The sequence below is a fragment of the Leptinotarsa decemlineata genome, unplaced genomic scaffold (assembly GCF_025532065.1).
Source record: "Leptinotarsa decemlineata unplaced genomic scaffold, Ldec_3_MD MMD2_tig00026336_RagTag_RagTag, whole genome shotgun sequence".
Lineage (NCBI taxonomy): Eukaryota > Metazoa > Arthropoda > Insecta > Coleoptera > Chrysomelidae > Leptinotarsa > Leptinotarsa decemlineata.
The window spans coordinates 2715697-2739634 of NW_027412692.1; the positions used below are offsets into that span (position 1 = coordinate 2715697).

At 35.8% G+C, this 23938-nt stretch overlaps 1 protein-coding gene across 3 annotated transcripts in view; it reads left to right on the forward strand.

Annotated features, from left to right (window-relative positions):
• Positions 1-344: 344 nt before the first annotated feature.
• Positions 345-23938, forward strand: part of LOC111504041 (protein kinase C-binding protein NELL1) — a 174850-nt gene continuing 151256 nt past the window's right edge. For 2 of the 3 annotated variants that reach the window (XM_023158527.2, XM_023158535.2), the window contains exon 1: positions 346-634. In XM_023158527.2, coding sequence (XP_023014295.1) covers positions 586-634 — 49 coding nt within the window. In that variant the 5' untranslated portion in view covers positions 346-585. Of the gene's footprint in view, positions 635-23938 lie in introns of all 3 variants that reach the window. The other variant, XM_023158519.2, reaches the window with a different exon arrangement.

Sequence of the window (23938 nt, forward strand, 5' to 3'; positions counted from 1 at the left end):
TGAAAGTGGTAAATGAAGGGTGACACGGTTCTTTCAATGTTGTGGATAATGAACTGTTGCCGTCACGAATGTAGATTAACTGTATGATTTTGCCGCTATCAAAATCCTAATAGTGGTTTTTACAGTTTTTTCTCAGTGTTGAAAAACTACACTTGCAATGTTGACTCCTGCCGTGCAGGTCCCGCGTACTTTTCGCCCTCCCCTCGTAGGTCCGCAGCGAGCCGACGTCTGACCGGCAGCAGCAGCACCACCACCGCCGACGTCGACCGGCGGCGGCGGCGCTGAGCGTCTGCGCACCTCGCGCCGCCGGGTCCTCAGCGGCATCCTTCGAATGTCGAATGTGGTTTGTTTCGTGCCATCATGCCGTTTCAGTGTCGATCAAGCTGGCGAGGTGTGCGCGTGCATTTTCCCTCAAGTTTCTCAATTCCAATCTAGTAACCATGTGTGTTGCCAACCGAAAACGGTAGACGATCGAGTCGAATTCTCGCGTGTGTGTTCGGTGCTGCGGCTCGGAAAAATGGGCCGTACAACTGGGGGTTCTCCCTCCGGCTAACGAATTTTTCTTGTGGGCCGGGGAAATAGGCCATGGCCTTTTTGATCACGGTTTGGACCACCCTGCTGTGGCTAGCCTCAGGTAAGGTGGATGTTCCTAGATTTGGTTTGAAAGTTTCAGGAGATCCGGATATTTGACCGATTTTCTTATGAATCTGCTCAACTATGATGTCATGACTTTACTAGCTTATTTTCAGGTAAAATTGACATGGATAACGTTTCAATTTCCATCAGTAGCTCTTTATAGCGGCGAAGCTATGAATCTTGTTATTTAGTTTTGCAGAGACATCGTGAACCAGGTCAATTTATGACAGTGCAATTGTGCCAATGCAAAACATACCTACTTTGAAACGTCAACTACAACTTTCCAAATATGTCATGCCACACTTTCCATCTCTCAATTGACCCTCTTCAAAAATGCCAAAAAATAATGTTAGTCGGCAGTTTTTAAATGAAAAATTTGGCAATTGAAACACCTAAATCTGAAATTTTTGTATAATGGTTGGTTAAAAAACTTCCAGTTGAGACTTCAATCTAGCAACTAACAATTCAAATTCAACAGTTCATACTGTTCGTCTAACAGTCTGTCAATTGACACTTTTCAGGTTGGCCAATTTGATAAAATCGAATCCAAACCGAGCGATTTGAAATATAACAGTGACATTTGACACATTTGCAGTCTAAAATTTTCACTCAAGGGTTTTGGAAAAGTTATTCACATTTAGAATTCAGGTAGACTTTACCCTAGTAGCTTATGTCAGGATAAAGAATACTTTTGACTTGCAAGTCATTTCATTTCTCACCAATAGCTATTGGAAGCTGCGAAGATATAAATCTACTTATTTTATATTTCAAAGACATTTTTGAACATCAACTATTCCTAAATCTGCAAGTCTATACTTTTTATATATCAGTTAGCACTTTTAAAACATACTAACTATATATATACTATATAACATACTTAATATGTTACCGATTAACTGACAGATTCCTTCCGAGGAAAGGACGGAAGCCATCAATTTCAAAAAAGGTAACTCCATACAAAAATGTGTAGATCATGCAAAGAAGTAACTTTCAGACACAAATTGAGTAGCAATCCTGTGAATGATATCTGATTCAATTCCATAGCGATTGTTTGGAATACAATCGTTTGTTCAATTATATTTGTTATTAGAGGAATTTTTGTTTTTTGTTGGGGTCTGAAAGTCACTTCTTTGCATGATCTACACATCTTTGTGTAGAGTACCGTTTTTGAAAGTGATTGCTTCCTTCCCTTATTTGGAAGATTCCCACATTTTTTCGTATAAAGATGGAGAAGTGGAAAGACAAAACCTTTTTTTCCCAAAAATTAATCTCTCCAAAAAATATACCTCTTTCCATTCAAACGAAATTTTTGGTTATGAATGAGTTGAAAAACTATCATTTGACATGAAAGGTAGAAGTAGTTCAGGAGGTGAACTTGACTAATTCCTAACTTTAAAAACTGGTCATGTTGTTGGTGAAACGCGCGCAAAGAAGAGTGTTGCATCTCTGGTGTTTGGAAACAGCTCTTCTTGAATCTAATAATTCAAATTTATTGATACACACTCTTTATCTATAATTCTATTGGTTGAAACTCCTCAAATATATCTACTGATAATATCAATATCTTATATTTTTGCTCAAAAATTGTGGAGTTGCATCATCCACATGTTGATTGAAAATAGAATCAGATTGAGTCGATTCATTCTTCAGTAGTTGTATTGTACAACAAAAATTTTCAGGGTGGAACAGAATACATTTCTGAATTTTTTGATGAACAGAACCGAACTATTTTTTCGTCAAGTCGTATAACTGAAAGTTTTCAGTTTCCATAAAATTTTTTTCTAACTGCAAATATGTGAAGCTCACAAAGTGTACAAGTTAGTTTTCTCTTGAGATAGCAAAAAAAATTAAACCAATCAATTAACATTTAATCGTACTAATGACATGAATAACGTTTCAATTTTCATCATTTACGGAATAAGGTCTATGCACATAAGAACATAATGAGAAAGTTGTCTATCGATACTATTATATATATATATATATATATTTTTTTTTTTGATTGATGCAACTAGTTTTCCTTCATTTTCAATATTTTAATATTAACATTTGTCCGCAAAAAGGATTTGAAGCTTGAATAATTTCTAATTATTATATGCGAGCGCTTTCGATAGCAGGCTGTGCTATCTTCTTAATGGCTCTACTCAAACTAAACGTTTTTTTTTCTTGTTTATTCTTTTCTACGGTTAGAACGCTTTAGTGCAGGTATTTGTCCTCCCCTCTCATTCGGATGTCTCTTTAAGGACAAATACCTGCACTGAGGCTTTCTGATCGTATAAAAGAACAAACAAGAAGATAGAACGTTCAGTTTGAGTGGAGCCATGAAGATGATAGCACAGTCTGCTATCGAAAGCGCTCGCATATAATAATTAGGAGTTATTAAAGCTTGAAATCCATTTTATGAACAAATGTTAATTTTTTTATTTAATATACTTTTCAGATCTCCCAATAAAAAATGCATACTTACATTCTACTCCTGAAGTTTTGTGTTTGGATAAAAAGAATTTCTGGATTTTTTCAATCGTGGTCTGCAGATTTAGGGTTTAACGTTTTGTCTGCCACTGCAACATTGTCAAAGACTATGCAGCATTGCTGTACTTCACTGTACAGTATTGTAATCGATGAGTGAATTTCATTGATTATGATGTGTACAGTTTTATAAATTACTTGCTGTTGAAAATTATTGGCAAGAACAATTACCAATACTAGTATCTGCAAAAATATAAATCGGATATTCACCATGCTATTTCATAATAGCATTACAGTGCCAATGCAAAAAAGTCGAAATGTTTTTAACATTTTTATATATCAATGAACATTCTTACAATTTTATGAACTTAAACCAAGACATACACATTTTGAATCCGTCAGTTCACAATTTTTATTTATCATATTACACTCTCCAAATATGCCAAATGAAAATATGAAATATGTCAATTGACAGAGTTAGCCCAAAGAGTTATCCCAAAAACTCTCAGATTACATACAGAGTATATTCTTAGGAATGATAGAATATGTAGGGTTTGGTTTTCTGGTGTTCATTAGTTGTGCCTTTTCAATGTCGATGTTTTGCCATTATCTCTCAAGATTGGTGACTGCTCCTGCCTCGTGAGGATTGATATTCTTAAATTCACAACTCTAAAATATGTCAACTGGGAGATTCTGAATCTAACAGCTAAAATCTGGTAAATAATACACTCAATATATGACATTTTTGATCGAAAATTTTGTAAGAAGTTATGTTTTGTTCTATTTCCAATTAAGCTGGAAGTTGGTGGTCTTTTGCTAACCAAAAAATGCTCTTTTGTGTGTCTGAAATGTTTAGTCAAGCGGTATTGAAGAAGTTTCGTTCCGAAACGGTGAAGTTGCTGACTTTCTACTACAGCAGCCAATATATTTTGTGTTGAGCATTTTTGGATTTGATTGTTGTCGTTTCTCCTCGAAACGTTTTTGACCTACTCATGAATCACAGAATTTCAATCTGTCAATTGACATATTTTAAGTGTCGATTGACATATTTTGTGAGTGCCAATTGATAGACTTCAGAAATACCAATTGGTAGCTTTCTGAAGTATTGTTTGTTTTTTTTTAATTTTCCATCGTCAACATTTTTAAATTAATACTCCTACCATTTCAATATTAATACCAATCTTAATTTTTACGATATCCAACCAATTTGTTTTAATTGTCAACACAATTGAAACATGTAGGTATTAATTGAAAAGAATTCACCACGTGCAATGTGAATAAGTTGAATGTGATCTTGTTTACACCAATTTTTGCTGATTATGTGAAATTCTTTAAATATTGAATGATAGAGATCCTCTTGATATATTGGCTGGGGGGCACTGATAAACAATTTCCTTTCATATATTAGATTGATGATTATATTATACAATTAACAAGTATCAAGCCGTTGGTAGAATCAACACTTTTTCAATTAGCGATTCAACGGGCTGAAATCATTAATACGTAAATATCCACATTATATTCATGATATTTCACATTGGTCAAACAAGAAAAACGTTTGCAGCACGCATAAAAGAACACATAAACAGTTTTCGGAATGCCACCCCACAGGAGGAACTGAGTTCAATAATGAATTCAAAAATTTTCGTTTCCAAAATGTCAAAATGTCAAAAACATGAAATTTCAATTCTATATTGTTGAATCTTCAACGTGAGTGTTTTCAGGCCAGGTGAAGTTTCATTTGAACGGGCATTTTACTCGTCAAAATACCTGTTATATCTGATGAAGAACTACTCTAGAGTGTGGAGAGAAGTGCTAGAGTACCATATGCAACTACCATCAGTGTTGAAGGCGTGAGCTGGAGTTTTGCGAAAAAAGGTCCATATTTTTTGTTGAAAATTAGAGAAGCTTCATATCTGGATTTTTCATCCAATACAATAATTCCTAATTTGATTCAGAATATCTCGACATTTAAATATCTGGTTTCAAAAGAATGATGCTCCGAGTTTGTATACAGATCCTTTCCATAGTGGAAGAAAGGAAACAGTGGCCCGATAGATAACCTGATCTCAACTCATTATACCCCATAGTGGGTTATTGACTAGTAGTTAATGAAAAACATAATGAACATTCACTGTAAATTTTCTTCTGTCTGTTCTTGGTTCTATAATCTGTAGCTGCATAAACATGTAATTTCAGTAAATCATTTTATTTGCGCTCATTTGAAATGACAGGTGATGACGTAATTACTCGAAGTTAGATTGCTCTGACTGTTGAATTATTATTTGGAAAAACAGAAGATCAAATTGAAAAATTGACCTGTTCCGTGTTATTTTACAGACGCACAGTATGAATACCCAATCTTTAACAAATATTGAATGATAGTCATAGATCAAAAGTACTACGAATCAACAAATGTGTGTTTGCCATATTTTGAAAACAGCGTTATGTTTTTTGGAAAGAAAGTTTTTGGCTTTTTACTACTCCATCTTGATACAAAAAAAAGGGATGTTATGTTATTCTATATTGTATTTTGTGATCAACAATATTCAACTTGACATTGCTTGCTATCAGCTGGATAACGAAAAAACAGATTTCAACTAATTCAACAAATTCATATCTATTTTTCAGTTTTTTCTCTTCCTTATTCAGGAATGTATTGGCAATACTATTTTTTTCTGTGTCTCAAGGAAAAATATCTGAAAGTTACACCCAAAAGGATACATTTTTCATTACACTTTGGTTAAAACATGCTCACTTGAAGAAAATAATTTTCCATGTCTTTTGTGACTTATCTTAAATAATTTATTTTTATCATACCGGTCTTCAAACTTTCTATACGATACTTCGTATAGTTTTCTTGATTTTTTCGATACTAATATCACAATTGATGATTCAGTAGTTTCAACTTTTGAATCTCCTCAGTTGCTCGTTATATTCATAACTAGATTTGAAAGGAGATTTTTTATTTCACTCATATGATGTATGCCACACAACAAAAACCAGATTACTTCGAGCACCAAACTGTAAAAAATTTTGCAAGCCCACTGTTGTTTTTTTGTGACAGATCTTTAGTAAATTGAAAGGGATATATTTTTGGGAAAGATTAATTTCTGAAATGAGAAGGTTTCGGCTTTCTACTTCTCCATCGTTATACAAAAAATGCGGGAAATGTCTAAAATTTATTTTCAGTCTAAAAATTACTTTTTGCATGGTCTACACATCATTGCAGAAAGTTTATTTCGAAATTAATTGCTTTCTTCCTTTTTCTGGAACATTCCCACACTTTTTCTATAAAGATGAAGAAGTAGAAAACCAGAACCTTTTTTTTTTCGAAAAAAAAATCGAAAAATAATAATAGAGAATGAAATGGAACTTGGAACAATTGTATGAAATTTGGAAGCCTTTCTTTTCCTCATATAATAATCGGTTCAAATAAATGCATAATTGCAGACTATGCCATGTTGTCTGACTGATTTTTCTATTCGTAGAAGCAGAAAAAGTTTCAATTTCATATTTCTACTGAAAATAAATCATGCGATGTACTGAACAATAATGCATTATCGTTCACTACCATTGAGCTCGACAATCATTTCTGAATGCTTTTTTACTTTTTTTTTCAGTATTCATTAAAAAACCTCGCATTGTCACTCAAACATATTTACATTATTCTAATGACCATGACCATGTGACAAGAAAGAATATATGATGTTGTATACATGTATCAGGAGCAGCTATATCCTTACCAACATGAAAATATTTCAGATAAAGAAAATTGCCTGAGAAAGATGTTATCTGTTTGAAATCTGTTTCTCCGTTAACCAGCTGTCGCACCCTTACGAACGACAACTCCCAGAAGTCGAAACTTGTGCGAGCTAAGGATTAACGAAGGCTTACCTTTTAACGTGTGAATCCTAACACGGGTTGGGCGATAGCAAGTGAAAATCGATCATATAGCCTGGGTCTTAGACCACCGACCAACACGGCGGTCAATTCGAGTGAGTGGACAAAGCATCCACGTCGAACCGACCGGCTACCGACAGGAATCATTCATTTGAAGAACGAAATAAAAAACGTGAATGTCTGTCAAACATACACACAAACAGATATATATTTCTCAACGTTCGCTGATGTAGCACCTACATTCGTTTTTCTACTTGTTCTCATGCTTGTTATAAAGTCTACCTACCTCCAGCTCAGCAGGATTTAGCATGATTGGGATGCTTCACTGAGTGATTTACTTTATTTACAATTTTGCTGATTCTGTATCTATATCCATTAACTCCATTCAATATCCGCCGCTGTTTTCAATTCATAAACAGTAGTATTTTGCCCATAATGTATGCATGGTAACGAATGAACTAAAATGCTGAACCTTTACCCAATAATTAGTCAAACCTGCTTCTTTACAAAGTTGGGCTCGACTAAAAACATTTTCATGCTTGCCATACTCACCTTCAGTTCAGCAGGATTCAGCATAATTCAGCTGATTCAATGGGTGATTTTTGCACTTGAATTTATGCTGATTTTACACCTAGATTGATTGACTTCATTATTCGAAATTCGCTTTTTGTAATATCCATACACTCAGTTTTGTTGTCCATAATGTATGTATCGTGATGTATGAGTTGAATTTTTCTCAAGTTCACTCTTTTGGATTAAGCCAAACCTGCTTCATTACAAAGTTGGGCTCATTGCTTGCCATAAGTTGTACCTTCCTCGAATCCATCGGGCTGATTCAATGAGTGAATTGCTTTGCTATCAGTGATATCAAAAATCATGAAGAAAGTAAACCACCATATCCTCAAATATTTGGAAGGCTTCAACATCTTGGCTTTCGGAAACAAAGATCAACAGGCGGCCTTCTATCGTATGTCACCCATATTTTGAATAACGTCATCGAGAAACATGGAGAATCAAGAGCTGCTACGCTTGATATTTCTAAGGCCTTTGTCCGTGTGTTTCATGAAGGTTTGCTGGCCAAACTTCGATCCTATGGCTTGTCGTATCATTTCTGTGTATGGCTCTTCAACTTCCTGAAAGAACGTTCCATGCAAGTGACCGTCGATGGATATCTCTCGACTACTTTCACCATCAACGCTGGTGTTCCAAAGGGAACCATATTGTCTCCAACCCTCTTTTTATTGTATATCAATGACTCATTGGAAAAAACCAAAAATGCAATATATTGCTTTGCTGACGACAGCACACTTGTCATTTCATTCCATTTGGATTCCAGGACATCGCCAACGGAGGCACATCTTCACCGGCAGCAGGAGGTTGCATGTCTTAATGAGGATCTAGAAGTGATTTCGAACTGTGGTAAAAGTAACCAGGTTCAATTCAATGCCACAAACATTCAGGCATCGGTTTTCTCCAAGAAGATAAATGTCTTCAAACCGGATATAATAATGTCAGGTCAGACAATTCCGCTTTCAGCTTCGATAAGTTTGTTGGGGCTTAAAATGGACACCAATATGTTTTGGCACAAATGTCGCTGGAATTGCAAAGTCTGCTTCTCAAAAGCTTGGAACACTGTTCCGAACTAGAAGACTGTACATACCTCAGCAACTTCTGATGCTTTATAAAGCTCAGATCAGACCTTCTTTGGAGTATTGTTCTGACATACCCTGAATTTGCTGGATTCCATCCAGAAAAGAGCCATCCGCCTGATTTGAGACGCGAACATCACGTTCAACCTTGATCGCCTGGAACATCGAAGAGAGGTTGGAGATTGGTCTCTCTTCTATAGATACTTTCACGGAAAGTGTTCAAGTGACTTGGCACATTTGTTTCCACCTAGAGCGGTACATATCAGAAATACGCGACGGACTGTGGCTGCTCATCGTTTTGAAGTTCAACTCCGTACACCTGGAACTTCACTGTTCGAAAACTCTTTCATCTGTGGAATGAACTTCCAGAGATGTATTTCCAAATGGATTTAATCTCCAGCGATTCAAATCCAATGTGAAACGCTACTTTCGCATAGGCACCACTCTGATAGCTCCTTGAGGATTTTCCTGTAGTGCTTGTGTTTTGTCCTTGTAAAAAAGAGCTGCAAAAACCCTGAATCTTTCTTTGGATGTTATCGTTGATCTTGCTCCACCATGGAGGGGAGATGATGGATGGTATAACTAGATGCAAAGAAAAGTAGTGGAATCAACGAACCTTACAATATAACTTGATTCTTTTTCTTTTCAACTTCATGCTACAAGAAAACTTCGTTTGGTTCGTTCTTAAAAAGATTGACAGTGAAAAATAGGTTTTCCCAAGTGTAGTAACTGAATGTTCTGATTTCATCTACTAGGTAACCCAACTTACCCATAATCCAATATTTATCTGAAGTTGCCTGTTTGTAAGACATCATTGAAAGAAATATAATTTTTGGTAACATAACAGAAATAGTTTCGATTCAACTGTATCAAACGAGGTGATTCATCAGCGTTTTTCGAAATGAACTTCTTCCTCTCAGATTTATGTTAACCTGAAAGACGTAGATTTTAATTGGCCCAGATTCGGCATCCCGAACCGCATAACAAAAGACGGCTGTTCGAGAAACATCTCATAAAAATTTCATCATACTCTTCTCGGAACACGCGGTCGCCTTGCCAGACGAATCATTAATGAATTTTCCAAATTCCATTCCTATTACTCCATTCAGGTCCGAGAGTTCGAATCGGAAAAATGCAGTTTTTATATAATCAGGCCACCGATGCGAGGCCCAATCGGATTTTTAGACGATTTGCAGACGTCGCACAAAAAATATTCTCAAAATGTTGACCGATTATCGAAGAATGGGTGGATGCCTGTCATTCCTTCGTCTGAAAGTGGATTGTCTGATGCAATTCTGAAACTGAAACAGACTTCATGTTACCGCTCTCGCTGACTTTTGAGTCACTTTCCGTAGAAAACAATTATTTGGGCTAAAAGGATTGAGAATATTGGCAATATGTGTTTCATGAATAGTGTGATCATATGAATTTGGATTATTATTGCTACATGGTTGCTGGAGTAATTGGAAAGAGGACGTTTACATGAAACACAATACTGATATTTCTAGTATGAAAGGTACCCTAATCATTGCAACAGTTATAAAAACACTATGGTCGATAGATACAGTGAACACAGTTTTATTAAAAAGTTTAATCCAAAAATTAATTCCTCATTTAATGGTTCATTTGTAACAAGATATTCAGAAGTTTTTCAAATATTTTTTGGACTTCCATTGTCTAATATGATTTGAAATCTCATTAAGAACAGATGAAAGACTAATTCTTCACGCAAAATTAGTGACTGCCGATGGGATCGCCATTTTGACCAGATACAGCCGACATATATATGGAGTGGCTTGGAACTCTGGCCATTGAAGAAGCCCACAAAAAGCCTCTAGTCTGTTTGAAATACGCTGACGACACCCTGATAGTATGGAACCATGGGAATTCAGAACAAGACACCTTTCTAAAGCACATCACCAGCACAAAATCTTCACAATGAAGAAGGAAATTCACAACGAATTGCCAGTCTTAGACGTATTGGTGAAGACGACAAACACTAACCTGGAAACATCTATATACCGATAACCCACTCACACGAACGAATCCAACAATCATCAATCTACCAAAAGATACTCATCAAGATTCTAGTGTATCGTGCTTTCGGGCTTTGTAATATGAAGGAAGGTCCCGAGAAGGAACTAGGCATTATAAAAAAGATCTTCAACGGAATGGTTACTCCAAAGTGATGATGAAACAGATTTTAGCTAGAAGACAGGAGCAGCATCACAAGAAAGAGAAGCCGTCACAACTAGTGCTTATCCTTCCCTACGTCAGAGAATTGTGGATAAGAAGAATTGGGTCCAATTATAAGAACCTGCCTCAAATCTGGAAACACCATCTGTAGCAGTTTCACGAAACCCAGGCCACGAAACGCGGACTGCGATTCCAAGAATTGCATTCATCGGATACCCTGTGAGTGCGGCAAATTCTACATCGGTGAAACTATAAGGCAGTTGGAAGTCCGCGTTGCCGAGCACATACATCAAGTGATCACAAGCTGATATCATCCAGTGAGGAACACTGGTTCAAGAGGACGTTCAAAGAAGCTGCGTATATGTTGTTCAACGACGCAATCAGTCAAGCTAGCGTACTTCATATAAACATTAAATTACAGGAAAAAATACTTCCAAAACAAATACTTTTATATGAACACTGAGATATACAAAAACGCTTTGCTCTCCTGAAAATATTTTCCTTTCAATTAAATATCTAGAGGATTGTTATTCTAATCTTTCATTATATTGACATATAGTTTGTAATGATAATTACAAACCAACGCCTGGAATTGTCAAAAAGTTTTGAAATTCAAAAATTGTTATTCACTTGAAAATAAAACTTCTCCCCAAGTTTGATGAGAATGTTGAGTGAATCATATTTCGGAGGACTTAGCTACACAAATAGGTCTCTGAAGTTCTATAAATCATGAAATGACAGATTAGCTTTTCATAAAGCTAAATCCATTTGCTTAGACATATTAGACATATTGAGGATTTCATCAAATTATTACTGTGAAACAATTCCGAAAAACCTGCGAATGAGTATGTGCAAATAATAACCACAATAACAAAGTTTTATGTACTCGTACAGGACAGGAGGGTCAGCAAAAATAGTTTTTTAAACATCTGTCGAGATCTTGGAGATGTGCCAGGAACAGAAATATTCGAACTATCATTTCCTACCTCAATGCTTGATGCTTTGAAATTTTTGGAAACTTCTTTCTGAAACGTATTCAATACTTTTTGATCATGTTGAAAAAATTGAAAACAGTTCTTGAAGTGAATTATGAATTTAGTGATGGTTGGTTTGTTTCTAAATGAAATTTGTTTTTTCTTATTGAATCGTGAAATGGGAAAATCCATTTTTTTCTTGGCATGGAATTTCGTGATGAACGTATTTGAAAATTGTTTCTAAAATAGTGTTCAAATAGTTCAGGAGGTTACCTATGAGCAACTCTCAGTAGTCTTCGAGAGATTTGTTTTTAAGTCAAGAAGTGGGTCTTTAGTTTTGATCTGTGATTGCAAACATGAAAACAACAAAAAACTCTACTTTTTATTAAAGTTTGACATTGTCAACTAGAATTTGTAGTCACTATTGATAGTGTATTTTGATACATTATTTATTTTGTTTCGCTGAAATGGTTTACTCTTTGCAAGAAAGAATTGAAATTGTAGGTTTATACTACCAAAATAATAATTGTGCAAGAGCTCGTAAATAACGAAGTAATCCAAGTGGCAATTTTAGGGCAAGTCAGCTTAGAGGCTCAACAACCCCAATCGTTGTCAACAATAAGTAGAGCGATCGGTGTTTCATCTTCTACAGTTTTCCGAGTTCTACATAAATTCAAGTACCACCCATACAAAGTTAAGTTGGTGCACGAGTTGAATGAAGATGATTTTGATCGTCGTCTAGAGTTTTGCGAATCAATGACGCAATTTATCAATAACAATCCACAATTGTTAAACAATATTTGCTTTTCTGATGAATGCTCATTTTCATTAAATGGCTTAGTAAATAGGCATAATTGTAGATATTGGGCTGAAAGTGATCCACATATTATGCGTGAACTCCATACACAACATCCCCAAAAGTTAATCGTTTGGTGTGGTATCCTAGCTGACCAAATTGTCGGACCTTTCTTCATCAACGGATATTTAAATGGTGAATCATATCTTGAGTTTCTCAGGGAAGGGGTTGACCCACGTATTACAACAATAATAGAAAATGATGATAACCTTTCCGAAGATTTACTGCTATTTCAACAAGACGGGGCTCCCCCACACTATGCTATGCCTGTCCGACAATTTTTAACCGAAACATTCCCCGCTCGTTGGATAGGTAGAAGAGGGTAGATGATGGAGTGGCCACCTAGGTCACCGGATTTAACACCCCTAGACTTCTTTTTCTGGGGATATTTAAAAACAAAAGTTCATGCTACCCAACCAGAATCTCTGGAGGAGTTACGATAGAGGATAGAAAATGAATGTCGACAATTAAATCCAGCCGTATTAAGCAATGTCAGAGAGGCATTTCAAAATAGATTATACCATTGTATGGAAGTGAATGGTACTCATTTTGAACACTTATTGTAACTTCATAATAAATAGCACAGTTAAAAAGATTAAAGAGTTTGAACTGTTATACAACCCATTTTATTACAGGCAAATAAGGTGAAAGTAAGAAATAAGTAAAATTTGTGCCATTAAAAGAAAAATTGTTTATCTCATAAACTAATCACTTTAACATACAAGTATTATACATTTTTGAAATCCGCTCAAAGAATCCAAATTTTACATAAAAAATGAGAAGTATTTAAAAAAAAAGGGATGATGCTAGGGGCTAGGGGGTGGCTTTTCCACTAAGTTTAAATAAGCCATAATGCTTGCCCCTTCCAACATAAATTGACGTGTTTTTGGATTTTTCCTAAATACCAGTATTACAAAAGTTATTAAAGGTGGATATTTTTATCTGAAAAGCACTGTATAAAACTCTTTCATAAAACTTGTATACCTTCTCAAACTTAGGTCCGGCCTCTGGAGTGAAATTGAATCGTTGGTCCCTTGTTTCTTATGAAATATGTGCAAGATCCCGCATTTCATAATCATAAATTGATGTAGAATTTCTGTTTATTTTCAAATTGTTATACTGACTTATCACATCAAGTCCAGTTCCATACAAATAAAAACACAAAAGGTTCACTTACTTTAGGATTTCTTCGGTATACCCGAACATTGGGTTGAGTTACAGATCTACGAAAAGCAGTATTTTAAATGATGGAAAATAGGGGACCAAGAATACTCCCGTGCGGAACTCTTTTTTTGATTACAGTGTAGTCATAGTGTTTTCTGTTTGGTATCATTTTCTGTTTTCGATTAATTAAATCCCAAGTTATCACTGCACGTGAATTATTAGTGAAAACCTATTATTTTGATTTGGAATATAGAGATATAGATTGATGGTATCGAACCTTTCGAAAAATTCAGTTGTTTTGAAAATCTTATGTTTTTCAGGAGGCTCACAAAAAAAAAGTTGTGAACATATTTTCATTTCAATTTGACCTGAAACTATTTGGAGTCGCATTAATTCATTATCATTATGTGTTTTCATTTTTTCAACTTCTCTTTAGTTTTAGAACATTCTCGACCTTCGTAACGTCAAAAATACATTTCCCGAAAACTGCAAACTCGAGAAATGGTACGGACGTAACTATCCAATCAGCAATAGACTATCACATCAACGAATTGTGCCTTTTCCTCGAACAAATTTTACCTTTTCAACTTCTTAATACATAACTGTTAACCAGTATCCAATTGATATTCATTATGCTCTAGTATATAAGAAACTAAGCCTAAATATTAGTATTTGGGGTTATTCGTCGGTGATTGACTGGATATTCGTTGTTCAAAAAAGTTCATAAGACTAATATTTGAGCTCAAGTATAGAGGGTTCTGTAGAGAAATTGATAAAAAAGCCAGAAGGTGATAAGACATATCCATGGTAACTTCCAATAATTCACACAAATCAAACATTCTCACCCGCACGAGACGATAAATATCTGAGATATTCATTGGGAAAAATTCAATTGTCAAAAATTATGAAACAAGATAGCTGGATGGAAATCATGTGAAATTTCTAAAGAAATTGAAGGAATGTATTGCAAAAAATTGTTTTTATTTCCCGAAAAAGTTTGTAATGTATTAACAATGTATGTTTTGTTTTGTCAAATGTACCATGTGTATATTCAAATGACCAATAAATTACTTCAAAATTGAAACTTGAAACACTTCATTACAATCTAAAAAGCAGTCTGAGCCTATTTGAATCTTTCGTAAGTGAAATCCGATACTCACTCAAGTCAAAACCAGAATATCGTTTCGAAGAAATTTGTCTTCAATATTTGGAAAAAATATTTTAATTTTTCAATACTTTATATATTCTGGACGAGTGCACCTATTTTTGAGCAAAGCAACAATATATAGAATATTCCTATTGAAGAAAATGAGAAAATGATATTTCCATTTAAGGGGTTGAAGGTTTCGCAATGGTTTTCACATCAAAACTTGTTCCATTTACGAAAAAAACTTGAAGTGTTTTTGAATTTTTGCCATGTAGTACAATTTTGTCATTCTATGTGAATCCTGGCAACTTCACCATTCTTTAGAAGCAGTATTACGTATCTTGGAAATAATTTTGATAACGATTTTATTCTGTCATTTGTACTTTTTCATTGGGTTATTTCAAAAGTTTTGTCCGTTTTAATTTTATGTATTTTGTAGCTCCATCTATATCTATAAAAGAAAGTGGTGTTAGTTACACTATTTATAACTTAAGTGAACCAATTTGGCTGAAAATTGGTGGAGAGGTAGCTTAGAACAAGGAGAGGGACATAGGATACTTTTTATCCCGTTCGACCGCCTTTCCGTGAAGTCACCAAGAAGTCACTATAAAACGTGGTACAGCAAAAACGCATCAGACATGGTATAACAAAAAAAGGGAAATGACAGCTAAACGTAATTTTGTCAATGGTTAAGTATGGTAAAAAATTTGACAATTATAAAAATGACTTTGAATCATCATTAACAATGTCGCGACCAAGACGATCGATTTTTTTACGACAAAGCCGTAATGCAAGAAGGAAACCTTGCGAATGAAATAACTGGAGAAGCACAAGGAATTGCCCGTGAAGAGCACCGCGTTAGTATGGCTCGACTTCCAATCGAGAATTGGAACGGAAACGTGAATACGATCACGAGGAATGAGATTTAGTAGTTCAAACAAATGTACCACTGTTGAATCCCCAACAAAAAGAAGTTTATGATACATTTATGAAAGCAATTGATGATGAAAATGGTGGTTTATATTTACCGGATGCCCCTGATGGAAACGGTAAGACATTCCTGATGTCATTAGTTTTAGCTACTGTTCGTGTGAGATCCAACATTGCGCTTGCTTCTTCTGGAATAGCAACCACATTATTAGAAGGATGCCGTACGGCTCATTCAGCATTGAAACTCCACAATGGCCAAAGTTTTATCAGCATCGAAAATTATCATATGGGACGAATGCATAATGGCGTACAAACGTGCATCAGAAGCACTTAACCGAACATTGAAAGATCTATGAAATGACTCGAGATGTTTTGGAGGTGCAATGATTTTACTGTCTGGCGATTTCTGCCAAACACTGCCAGTAATTCCAAGATCTAACGGCTGCCGACGAAATAAACGCTTGCCTCGAATAATGGAATCTATGGCGCTATGTGAAGAACATAACAACAAACATGAGAGTTGCATTGCTTAATGATACATCTGCTGAAGATGGTCAGAAATGGTCGAGTACCGGTCGACGAATCGAGCGGATTGATTTCATTTCCTCAGAATTTCTGTAACTTTGTCTCATCGAAAGACGAACTTATCAGCGAATTATTCCCAAACATAATTACTAACTTCAAAAATAATGAATGGTTGAGTGAGTGAGCAAATTTAGCGGCTAAGAATAAAGATGTAGGTGACCTAAACTACATAATTCAGAATGATATCATTGGAACAATGCATTCATTAAAATGAATTGACTGTGCAACAAATGAAGATGAAGCCACCAACTATCCAATTGAATTTTTAAACTCGTTGGATGTGCCTGGCTTACCACCGTACAATTTACGACAGAAGGTTGGCTCCGTAGTAATCATGCTTCGAAACATAGAACCACCAAAACTTTGCAATGGTACACGTTTGGTGGTAAGTAAATTGATGAACTATGTGTTTTACGGGACGATACTCATAGGAAAATTCGAAGGTGAGGAAGTTCTCATTCTGAGGATCTCGATGATCCCAACCGATATGCCGTTTGAGTTTAAAAGACTTCAATTTCCAATTCCTCCTGGATTCGCCATGACCATTAACAAATCATACGGTCAATCCTTGACAGTTTGTGGTAGGAATCTGGAAAATTAATGTTTTTCACATGGTCAGTTATATGTGGCACGTTCACGGGTTGGAAGACCATCTGCGTTGTTTATACTTGCACCTGATGATAAAACAAAAAATGTCGTGAATCACAGGGTGCTTAACTGAAAAGTGCAACCTAATAAAGAACAATTGAAATACATGATTATTAAAAAAATCAAATTATTAAAATAAAAAATGTGCTTTTTTATTGCCTCCAAGGCGAAACGAAGTTCGCAGGGTCAGCTAGTATCTCAATAAATACTTGTACTTCACTGTTTGGACCTTTGGTGTACAGGAAGATTTAAAGATGCTCTTCATTTTTATCCAAATAATAATTTTTTGCCTCTTCTCATTTCAATCGTTAAGTGATTTTCGGCCAATTCTTCTTTACGAATTCAAATTGAACCAAAGCGCTGCCGAAACAGCCAAGAAAAATCAACCAGGTTTCTGATGGTTTAAAACGTATTGGAAATGTCACAAAGCTCGAAAAGTAGGTGTTGCTTTCACGCAACCAAAACGATCCTTTTTGTGGATCAGATCGTCACATGTGAAAGAAGATGGATATTCTACGACAGGAGACGTTCAGGACAGTGGTTGGACACCGTTGAGCCACCTATGCTCGAACATCCACAAAAAAGGCCACTGTTACTATATGGTGGTCAGCAGCTGGTGTGATTCACTATAACTTTCTGCAACCCGGCCAAACTATCACAGCGGAGTGTTACTGTGAGGAAACCAAAAATTGCGTTAGCGACAGTCCAAGTCTCTGCATATGATGATTCAAATGACAGTGACCTGTAAAAAGGCCTGTTAGACATCGTAGTTCATCCCTACTGTAGTCCAACAACTGTTTGGAATCAAGCTTTGAAGGGTGAATAAACACCTTGGGGTGAGCCAATCCTGGAAGATTCTGCCAGAAGTCCATAAATCTTCTTGCCATCCAGGTGTTCAGTGTTTGTGTGGCAAAGCCCAAAGCGATGCCAATGACAGGTTCTGGTCCAATGAAGCCGCTTGCAGCACACTCCTTTGCAAGAGAGTCAGTAGCTTCATTGCCTTTCAGGCCAGTATGGCCAGGAATCCAGGCCAGAGACCATCTGTTGTCTTCCTATCGAGGAGAGTCGTTTTTGGCAGTTTGCTACCAATTTAGACGTTGCTCGGTAGGAGCCAAGAGCTTTCAACGCCGCGCCGCTTGACTGTCCGATAATATTTTCATTGACATGTGAGTGAGGTTAGATTTATCCAATCTCTCCGCACACAATTCAATAGCGTACATTTCCGCTTGAAATACAGTCGCATAAGTTCCTAGGCAGGTAGATAACTCTGTCCTGTGTCTGCGACTGAAAACACCTGCCCCAGAACCGGAAGGTATTTTTGATCCATCTGGGAACCAACAACTATCTGCTCTTAATATTTCCTTCTCCCGGAGGATCTAGTCCCCTCTACTCGGGAATAGTACTTTATGATGCAGTTCGTAGTTGACAGTTGGAGGCATAAAGTCAGAGGTCATTTCCGGAATGCTGTGATGTCCAATGTTAACCAACAGTCTGTTGCACTCTGCATTGAATTAATTTGTGCGATTGGCAATGTGCACAAGTCTGTATGCAGTCCATCTAGCCTTTCTTTCCAGAAAAATGTGGAGATGAGTTAGATCTAGAAGGATCTCCATGGCCGCTGACGGTGTGGTACTGATGGCACCACTGATAGCCAAACAAGCCTGTCTCTGTAAGCCAGAGAGCTTCTCTTGGGCCGTTTTCTGTAAAGCCTTCGGCCACCAAGCAATCGCACCATAAGTGATCATTGGTCTGACAATCATCACATAAATCCAATGAATTCGTTTGGGACCTAAACCCCAAGTTTTACCAGAAATCCTTCGACATGTCCATAGAGACAGTCTGGCTTTGTGTAAAACTTTTTCCAAGTGAGCATTCCAAGTGAGTGTTTTATCAAGGATAATGCCAAAATATTCACCTCCGTTCCAAATGGAATGAGCACACATTGAGGAAAAGTGGTGTTAGATCGTCCAATTTTCTTCTCTTGATTACCACAGTTTTGCTGGGGTTGACAGACATCTGCTCCCTCAGGCAACAACTGTGAACAACGTCCAACGCGCTTTGGAGGATATTACAAGCTACCCTCCTCGCCGTGGACCTTGCCAGGATGACAAGGTCATCTGCATAAGCTTGCAGATCAACATTTTTCCTGTCGAGGGCATCAAGCAGACTATCCACCAGGAGCGACCACAGAAGGGGAGATAGTACCCCACCTTGATGGCAGCCCCTGGTGACCCTGAACCTGATAGCCTCGCTTTGAAGAGTCGTAGTTGCAGTTCTGTTTACTAGCATGGCATAGATCCACCCAGTTCTGGTCGATTCTATACCCTTCCTAGCCAGAGACAATCCTATAGATTGAGGTAGTGCATTGTCAAATGCTCCTTCAATATCAAGAAATACAGCATTACCGGTACAGAATTTTAGTGCTGATAGAATTAATCGACTTGTTTTATGTTGGCCGAAAGTGCAGTGATTCAAGAAACAATAAAAACATACAATAAGGATTAAACAAGTCTACATTCAGAGCTTTGGAATATAAAGACTCGCCGTTAGGAATTTCGAACATATTAAAAATATTGTTGACAAAATTTTCATCGGACATTTTTAAAAAAATAATAATATTCGAATGCAAATATTTTTTAACCAGAATTTTTTTGTTACCTTCTGAAAGTTAATAAAGAAATACAACTTTTCAATTAATTTGGTAAGTGAGCCACTATTGGTACGTAAGCCATTATTAGTAGGAGAGCAGAAATGCTAATCGCCAATCAGGATCAGGCAAAAACGGCACACAATTTTTAAGGTGACAAAATTAATCGACTTAAAAGTCTCCTGATTCAAAACGCGCTTATTTGAGTTAAGATGGATAAGTTTCCACGGAGATAATAAATTTTTAAGAAGACACATAAAAACGAACAAAACTATTGCAAAAACCTAATTCAATTTCCGAAATTTGGACTTTTCTATAATATTTTTTTTACCACATTATACATAGACAAATAGTTACTTGATTTTCTGGATTGAAAAGTCGTTTCACCGTATTGAAGAAACTATCGATTTCTTTGCATGAAATATAGCAGTAAGATATTATCGGAAAATGAAACGTCATTGAATTTAGAAGTTCACTACTAAGATAAATATATTCGTTGATATGGAAGAAAAAACAATTTAATCGCCTTCCAGCACGAAAGTAGGTTCTGGAAAGGAAATATATTCTCATAAATTATCTGTACAACGACATTCTGGTATATAGTATTGATCGTTGGCGAACAAACAGTTGATGATCAGCTACTGTATAAACTCAATCGTTATTCTGGAGCGGTAAGTGACTTCACTTTAATGGATTTTTGACTGTACTTCTTTAGTAATATATAGAATGAACATTAGTAAATGTCGTGTTGGTCTGAGGAATTAATTCAGTTTCATTTAAAAAAATGTGTATGAACTTCACGTTCTCTTCTTTTTAGAGTTTCTAACTTATCTTTCATTAAGAACATGCTCTCATAATTTTTGAAGGATTAATTCACAAATCAGTCTATAAAAATAATGTAATGTTACGTTATTTGAGCAATGTCAATCAGGTTACTTCAATTTACGATTTACCGAAAGCGTTTCATAAAGTCAGTCATGAATTATTACGAGTACTACAGAAGTTATAATGAACATGTATATCGTTTATGACGAAAAAAGGTTTTGGCTTTCTACTACTCCATCTTGATTCAAAAAATGTGGGAATATTCCAAAGAAAGGAAGGAAGCAATCAGTAACCGTGTGCATGAATGTGTAGATCATGCAATGAAGTAACTTTCCGACACAAACTGGAAGAAACCCCTCCTGAAACAGCTACTTCTATATAAATATAGAATTACATGAAAGAATTATTTTTTTCGAAACAAATAATTTTATATGAACACTGGATTGTACAAAAAACATATTTCTCAACTCAGTTTGTATTCCAAACATTCATTATGAAATCAGATATCATTCACAGGATTCCTACACAATATACTAAATGAAAACTAAACATTTCAGTTACATGGAACACTGTTATTACCACTGGTAAGAAAGACACTTGCCTCAGGGCTTTTCAGTTCCAATCTGGATAACATTATAAGAAAAAACACACAATTTCTTTCTTTGAAAGATTCCCACTTTTTTGTATCGAAATGAAGTGGTAGGAAGCCAAAAACTTTCATTCGTGTGATTCAATGTTAATATGAAAGTAGCTGTTTCAGGAGGGCTTTTTCTTTCAGTCTTTCAGTGTCTGAAAGTTACTTCCTTCACATCTTACTTCTTTAAAATTGATTACTTCCTTTCTTTCCTTGAATGATTCCCACATTTTTCTGTATCAAGATAGAGTAGTAGAAAGCCAAAATTATTCACTCCTAGGAGTATAACCCTTCCAAATAATTTTCAATATGTTTTGAAAATACTATTCCATTTCAGCAATGTAACACCAATTTTCAAAGCAGAAAAAAACCCCAAATCAATAACTATAGACCTGTAATAATATGGTCTGTTTCTGTGGACAATGAAAGGGGAAAGAAGAAACTGGAGGTTTCAAAGTTTCGAGTATAGGAGCTTTCTAGCTCGTTTCTCCTTCATTTATTTTCTGAAATGAATTTTAGCAGCGCTGTCACCAGATGCAGATTTCTCCACATCAAATTTTGAATATCAAGGCAGGTCCGAAAAAGCTGTAGAGTTCGTGCCGATCGCACGAAGGCCGGTCTTTTTTAAATCTGATCATTTGGTATACTTACTTATATTCTCTTTCATTGTGTGGTTCCAGAACTGAATTTTAATCTTAATTGAAATGCTTTTCACTCACTATTCTCTTCTCGATAGATTGACAAAAGGTCTCTTATTTGTTTGTGTTCTCTTAACTTCATATTACCCTACTAGGATGGTATTTTTCTCAGTCCAAGAGAAAATGAAAGTCCAAAGGTTTCAAATATAAAGTATAATAGTAGAAAAATGACTCCATGGATAAAATAAAACAACGTGTAAAATATTATATAAAAGGAAAATGTTAATTTCTATAAAATGAAAGAATCAGAACAAAAGAAATGCCGCCAATTTTACCATACTATTTACTATTAATCTAACCTATTTAATAATTACAAATGCGCCAACTCGGTACAAAAATACTCTTAGTTTTACTTTTACTTCAGGGAGAGTGGTGTATAACTTTGAATTTTCACCCCTTTTGTAATTGTATTAACAACTTTATCTTTAACAACAACAATTAGCGCTAGAAACCCCACAATATGCAACTTTCTGCAAATAGGAAGTGGACTCAGATAAAATATTATGTGAACTCTCTCTAAATATCAACTGGTTAGTAGAAAAAAAAAATAACAAACACTTACATAACGCCTCTTTGTGTGGTTTGTGGTCAACCATAGGTTTCGTTGACCCGGTGTGTCTTCTACACCAACACTTTTAATTTAAACTCCCCTGTACCCCATACCGGCTTAAGATTTCACTATCATTTTCACTTAAATTTCGCCCCACGCGCTTACAAACAAAATATCTCCCCTATTTAGGCCACCTCCATCAGCCTCAAAGGCTGAGGGATGAGACCCCCGATCTCGTCTCGACGAGATCCGGTGACCGACCTCCTCTGTCTCTCCCAAGCCCTCGCGTCAGCTACGCTATCCACAAAAACCTCATATCAGCGTTTTTTCAACCTTCCCAAGTGTATGATCATCGGCAGGATGCAATACATTTAGTTGTTTAGTCTAAGTAAATTTTAACATGACCACAACGACGCTCGCAGGTTCGACAGTCATAAAGTAATTCAGCGCTTTTTCAACTGGAAAAATATCGACACCGAAGAAACGGGTGATCGACCGCGATCTCAATGAATAAAATAATATTTTATGTTACTCTCGCAATGGCCGTTATTACAGACCTATATCTATCATAAATACGCTAGCTTACCTTAAAATACAAAAGATATAACATTCTTCAAACTATTCAAAAAAGACGCGAAAAAGTATGTACATAATCACTCAGAAAAATTTCCAACTTCATACTGAAATCAATACTAACTCATAATTTGTATATATTGTGTATATAGGCACCGTGTTAGGAATCACACGTTAAAAGGTAAGACCTCATTAGTCCTTACCTCGCACAAGTTTTTCAACTTCTGAGAGTTGTCGTTCGTACGGGGGCGACAGCTGATTAACGGAAAAACAGATTTTAAACAGACTTCAGATACAGTACCAAAATTTACCAATAATACCACACTGAGCGGTTATACCCCAATCGAAATGATTCAAATTATCCAATCTTATTTGAACCCTAATTTTTAATTCTCCCTCTTATTCTCTTTTTATATTCATAAAAAAATGTAAAAAAGCTTCACTTACTTACCATTTGAATCAAATTTAAATAAGATATAAAATTGTACAAATGCCATGCTGATTCAGACATCACAAAACAGGCTATATTTGCCTAGCGTGAGTTTACTTCAGTGAGTCGTTAAAAAAAACTCAACGACTATCCAATATCCATTATTATGTTTATTTCCACATTATTGATTGTTTTTGATATTGTTGTTCGTATTTAAAATGGTTTTGAAAAATATATTGAATTGAATTGAATATCAATGGTTCCTCGTGTTCCTTGAATAAGAAAATACAATGTTGCAAACGAAAGTTCGTAAATGACTGAAGCTTTGTATTTAGTGAGTACATGTACATGTCACCAGACAATATTTAACTGAAAACTATCTGAAGTTGATTTGGAGTCTATATTAGGATCCTGTGTCTTTCCT